The 5,140-nt window shown below is 51.8% G+C and overlaps 1 protein-coding gene across 1 annotated transcript; it reads right to left on the bottom strand.

Annotated features, from left to right (window-relative positions):
* Positions 1-2,613: 2,613 nt before the first annotated feature.
* On the bottom strand, positions 2,614-4,068 carry LOC100726599 (DDB1- and CUL4-associated factor 12-like protein 2). The gene has a single exon (XM_003461375.1). The coding sequence runs from the start codon at positions 4,066-4,068 to the stop codon at positions 2,614-2,616; it is 1,455 nt and encodes a 484-aa protein (XP_003461423.1).
* Between the last annotated feature and the right edge of the window lie 1,072 nt (positions 4,069-5,140).

Genomic DNA, 5,140 nt, shown 5'->3' with positions numbered 1-5,140 from the left:
TTGCATCCACCCTGGAAGGGGCCCAGCGCTCTGCAGAGCCCAAGGCAGGAGGAGCCCAGCCCTGCCTGCTGAGGGTTAGAGGCAGTCAGATGCAGGCCAGGTCAAGGCACCTGAGCAAGGAGGCAGCGGCTGTTGAGGCAAGGCAAGGCAAGGGAACCCAGAGAGGAGCTTTCTACCTTCCACTTGGGCTTCCTCTCACAAGGGGACATTCTCAAGCCTGCCGCAGACATTCAGTGTCATGGCTCGGGGACCTCTACTTTAACAAACTTTTGTTTTCTTACCCCTGGTTTTATTTTGGTGCAGTTTGCTTTGGCTTTTTGCCCGTGGAGGGTATGTTGAGTGAAATAGACCAGACACTAAAGGAGTATGGCTTTGTCCCCAGGCAAGAAAATGCAGTAAGTCTCTGACATGGGAACATAGGAGACTTCCACAGGAGTACTGGAAAGGCTTACTCGGTCAGCTTACAAAGGAATCTGACCTGGGAACCTTTCCCTTGGCAGCCTACTTGTCCATTCAGGGACTCAGAGCATCCAAAAGCCCCAGAGAGCTAGGCAGTATAAATACCCTGCAGTGCAGTGAGGCTGGAGGCTAAAGAACACTGCCACAGGCTTGGCACCAGAGTCAGCCTGCAAACACCAGCAGCCTTAGGGTGGGTCAGTGCTACCCGGAAGCCAAGCAGCAGAGACAATGGGCCTGAAGGAGGAATTGGACTGGTGGGGAGGGGATCCTCTGCCTTGGTGGCCCTCAGTCCTCTCAGGCCCTGGAGAGCACCCCCCAGCTCCCTCCTGCCTCCTGGGCTGCCCTTTGACATGCTCATAGGGAGTTGGCCTGCTCTCCCCTCTGGGAGCCCTGCTCCTCCTCCCTCCTCCTCCTTTCCCTCCAGGGCTGGGACTGCCCTCCCTACCTTGTGGCTCCATCCCCAGCTCCCTCCTCTTAGCTTAGATTCCCTGCCTGACTGAGGCTGGTGGGGTGGCTAAAGTTCTACACCTGTTCTTTAGGAAAACTTTGATTCAGCTCCGCTCCCCCTCCCACACACCAACTCTGTACAAGGCTCTCTAAGCCAGGCTAGCCCCAGGAAAACTTTTCTGGACCTGTCCAGCAGTGCAAACACCCAGGCACCCTGTTTTCACACCACCAACACAGAGGCTGTACGTTCATACAGTTTTTTCAGTTCTACCTTTCTTTTTCTGGTTTTGTGTTTGTTTTTTTGTTTGTTTGTTTGTTTTGTTTTTTTGGGTTTTTTTTTTTTTTGGTCTTTCTGAGAGGGGATTTTACTAGGTGGTCCAGGTTGGCCTTGAACTCACTTTGTGTCCCAGGCTGACTTTGAAATTTCAGCAAACCTCCTGCCTCAGCCTCCCCAGTGCTGGGATAATAGGCGTGGGCTACCAACCTCCCTCCGCCCTGCATTTATTCTTAAAAATCAGACCCAGCATGGCAAAAGTCATTTCCCCTGTAAGCATTGTCCTTGTGTCCCACAACAACCTCAGAAATACCCTAAAAGTCCCCTCATACCTAGGGGAAGGTAGACCACAAAGACACTGGGTAACCCTTCAGGAATTACTTTAGCAAATACATACTCACGTTCAAGCACTCTCAAGGGAGGTGCTTCTGGTTATTTACTGAAAAATAGACTAGAGAAATCTCTAAACATTCATGAGCCTAAAGACTCGTTTCCAGTGCTGTGTATGCATAGCAGTAAATTTATGGATGCAGGAGGCGCTGTGACTGATGTGCGAAAGAATCAGGGCAATCTGTTGAAAGCAGCAGAAAACACACAACACATCTTTCAGGTAATTCAGAACATTCGAATCAGCAACACCTTTGTGGACCCAAAAACATTCAGACCAACTGGGATTCCCATAGGAACACAAGATTCCGTGATGATTCTTATTCCAAGACAATAAACTTTACCGAAACACTTGAGTACCGGGGACATGCACTACACACTCCGTACACTTCTATCACAGTGAGCCAGTGAAATGCTTCTAAGAGTACACCACATAGAACTGGAATTGATTTTCACACTGCATATGCGCTACAGGACGAATTAATTCTCAGCACAGACGCCCAAAGACTGTTAGAATATGTCCAAAATTAAAGGTATATATTGTCTGTCACAAAAACTCGATAAAGCAATAACTGAAACGTTTCTGTTCTCGTAGCAGTAAGAAGAAAACAGAAAAGGAATACAGTTGTAGGGCAATGGCAGTATCTCTTCCAGACAGAATATGTGAATGGGTCAGGACGGAGGGTCACTGAGGATTAACCTAAACTGTCTGTTCAGTTAATTATGTGAGGTGTCCACACCACCTCCTCTCCAGGAAAGCAATGGTTAACGTGCTGCAGACGTGCACTGGTGAAAAAATACGACATTAAACACTAACGCCAGATGTTTGTATGGAAGTTCAGACAGATGGTGTCAGGAAGGAGAAGAAAGATTGAAACTCAACTTTTGATTTGATCAAAGATCTCCATCTCTCCGAAGCCCACTGGCAGGGTGTTCTACCTGAAAGACAAAAGACACAGTGAAGACTCACAAATGCAGCCTAGAGAGGGAAAGTTAGACTGAACTGAAAAGGAAATGAAGGTACTTGGAGGAGGAGGCAGCTGTCCTTAGCTCCAGAGTCCTGCGTAGTTCCCATGCACTTGTGCAAGGAGAGGCCCTCCTCCTGTGAACAGCTTCATTTCAGGCCAGTTGTAGCAGTGGGTGTATATTCCACAAGGAATGTCATCAATGTCATGGAAATCATTTATCCAGAGGTCATCTTCATTGACCCAGCCTTTGTCACAGTATAGTGTGAGCTTCCTGCCTGTGGGCTCAGGAGAGGAGTCTGGGTTGGTCAGAGATTTCTCCTCTAGGAATTTGCGTGCGCGGATGTCAAAGAAGAGTAGGCAACCATGGCCCGTGCCCACGGTAATAATATCCTGGTGGACACTCATGGAGCACACATCAATGCCACACTGCACGTAATACAGTGGCCGGACCCCGGCATTGAAGTGACCTTGGCGCAGATCCAATAAAGATACATGTGACTGGAAGCCAACCGCATACAGGGAACATTCCTCTATGTAGCTGAGGCATGTGTTTTCTTGGGCAACGGGCAGCCTAAAAGACTGCAGCCTGGTCAGGGCGCTCTGGGCTTTCCAGAGGTGGAAGTAGCCATCCAGGGACACTGCTGCCAGCTCTTGTCTGTTCCTATTAAAAGCAAACGCTTGCACTTTGCAGCTACCAGTGTCGCTACTGAGTCTAGGCAAGACTCCCGTGTCCCTCGGACGGATGTGGGCATACACTGGAAGGTTTTGCTCACTGTTCCCAGCAGTGCAGCCACTGAATTTGTCAGGATCCACTTCCCATACTGCTAAGGTCCCGTCCCAAGAGCCACTCACGACCACAGCATCACTGATCCATGCGATGGAGGTGATATAGTCCCTGTGGCCACGGTGGTTGCCCACGCACAGGGGGTCTAGCATGGGCAGCTGATAGACTGCGAGGCTGTTGGAGTTTTCACCCCCCGTGGCCAGCAGCGTCTTGGAGGGATTCAGCTCGATTGCTCGGATGCCAGAGGCAGGCTGTACCCGGAGCCTTGTGTTCCTCCTGCCCTGCAGCAGGGGGATGGGAGTGACGTGGTCGGAGTACACATCCACTACGAAGAGGGTGTTGCACTTGGTGCCACACACCACTTGGTGGTCATTCAGCCACTGTGACGAGAATACCTTGTCCACCGTGCCCAGGTGCAGCCGGCGTTCTGTCAGCAGCTCTGGCAGCCTCGATGTTGCATAGCTGTGCAGCTGGCTCTGGATGCCCTGGAGACTGGGGCGGCCCCGGGCCCCCACCGCGCGGCGCTGCAGATAGTGCACCACCGAGCGACTCCCTGACAGCTGGTTTTTGTCTTGGAGTAGCAAGGTTTGCGGTAACCTGTCCCTAATGCCTGCCTCGTCCTGGGCCAGGAAGACTGCTCTTCCCATCCTGAGACCTACTTGCTGTGGCACGATGTTTCTGCTTGTGCTGGGCTCGCCCCCATCACTGCTGAGGCTGGGTTGATCGCTGCTGGAAGGAACGTCAGACATTTTGACTCCAGGCGGAGGGACGGAGGTTGTTGAAGGTGTGAGGAGGACGTTGGGACGCTTGGGGGCGGGTGTAGGAGGCAATGGGAAGGAAGTCTGTCAAGGAGGCCGCTGGAAGGAACTAGGGAAGGAAGCGCAGAAGAGACTGGGGGAGGGGCTACGTGAAGGTTCTGGAAGCTTTGGGTGGGGGAGAAATTCCATTGGGTGGGAGCCACGTGCGAAGCCAGTGATTGGCCAGAATTCAGGGCCTGTAGGGCCAAGGCTTAATGTGCCTGTGGAGGCAGTGGGAGGGGAATAAAGTCTGTTGGGTTGAGAGCAGTGAGAAGCAGGCAGGCAGTGGTGGGTAGAGGAGTGGTTTAAGGTAAGTTGGGCAGGAAGTAGGTGTGCAACAAAATTCCCTGGGGTAGGGGCCGAAAGAAAGTCAGTGATTGGCCAGAAATCAGTGACGCATGGCAAACAGGAGGAGTGGGGCTGAGTGTTCTTGGGGTCAGCGGGGTGGGAGGAGAAGACATTTGGTTGGTTGACTGCAAGAAGGAAGGCAGTGATTCGCGGTTACTGTGGCGTGGTGCCATGGGTGGGGCCTGAGTGTACTTTGGAGACAGTAGCGGTGAGGAAATTTTCCGCTGGTTTGGAGGCGGGACCAAGTGAGTGAATGGCTGGAAGTCAGACACATGGGTGTCCATCAGTGGGGGAGTGGGGCTGAGTGTAGGTAGGAGGTAGTGGGAGGAGCAAGTGTGTGGGGCATTTTCTGGGTCGAGGAAACCGCAAGAAGTGGTGAGGAATGAATTGGCATGGGACTGAATGGGAGAGAGGGAGGGCACTGAAGGGGGAACAGCAGCTTCTGGAAGAGACGATAGTGCCCCCACCCCCCACTTTGTGATTCTCTACCTTTACCACAGCAGCTGCTTGAATAAAATGTGAAATCTGAAATAGAGTCAAGCCAGCAGCTAGAAGGAGTCTTTGCCATCATCTCTGTGTAGAAAGAGCCCCTGTGCACTTGGGGTCATCCTGGGAAAACCATGACTAGTATCAGACATTGAACTTGGCAGGAAACGGGGTGTTTGAAAGTGACAGG

The sequence above is a fragment of the Cavia porcellus genome, unplaced genomic scaffold (assembly GCF_034190915.1).
Source record: "Cavia porcellus strain 051 isolate PalLab524CR breed Dunkin Hartley unplaced genomic scaffold, mCavPor4.1 scaffold_3, whole genome shotgun sequence".
In the NCBI taxonomy this organism is placed as follows: domain Eukaryota; kingdom Metazoa; phylum Chordata; class Mammalia; order Rodentia; family Caviidae; genus Cavia; species Cavia porcellus.
This window is presented reverse-complemented; position numbering and strand designations above follow the sequence as displayed.

Coding starts and splice junctions, on each gene's coding strand:
- LOC100726599 (XM_003461375.1), bottom strand. CDS start 4,068: ATGTCTGACGTTCCTTCCAGCAGCGATCAACCCAGCCTCAGCAGTGAT.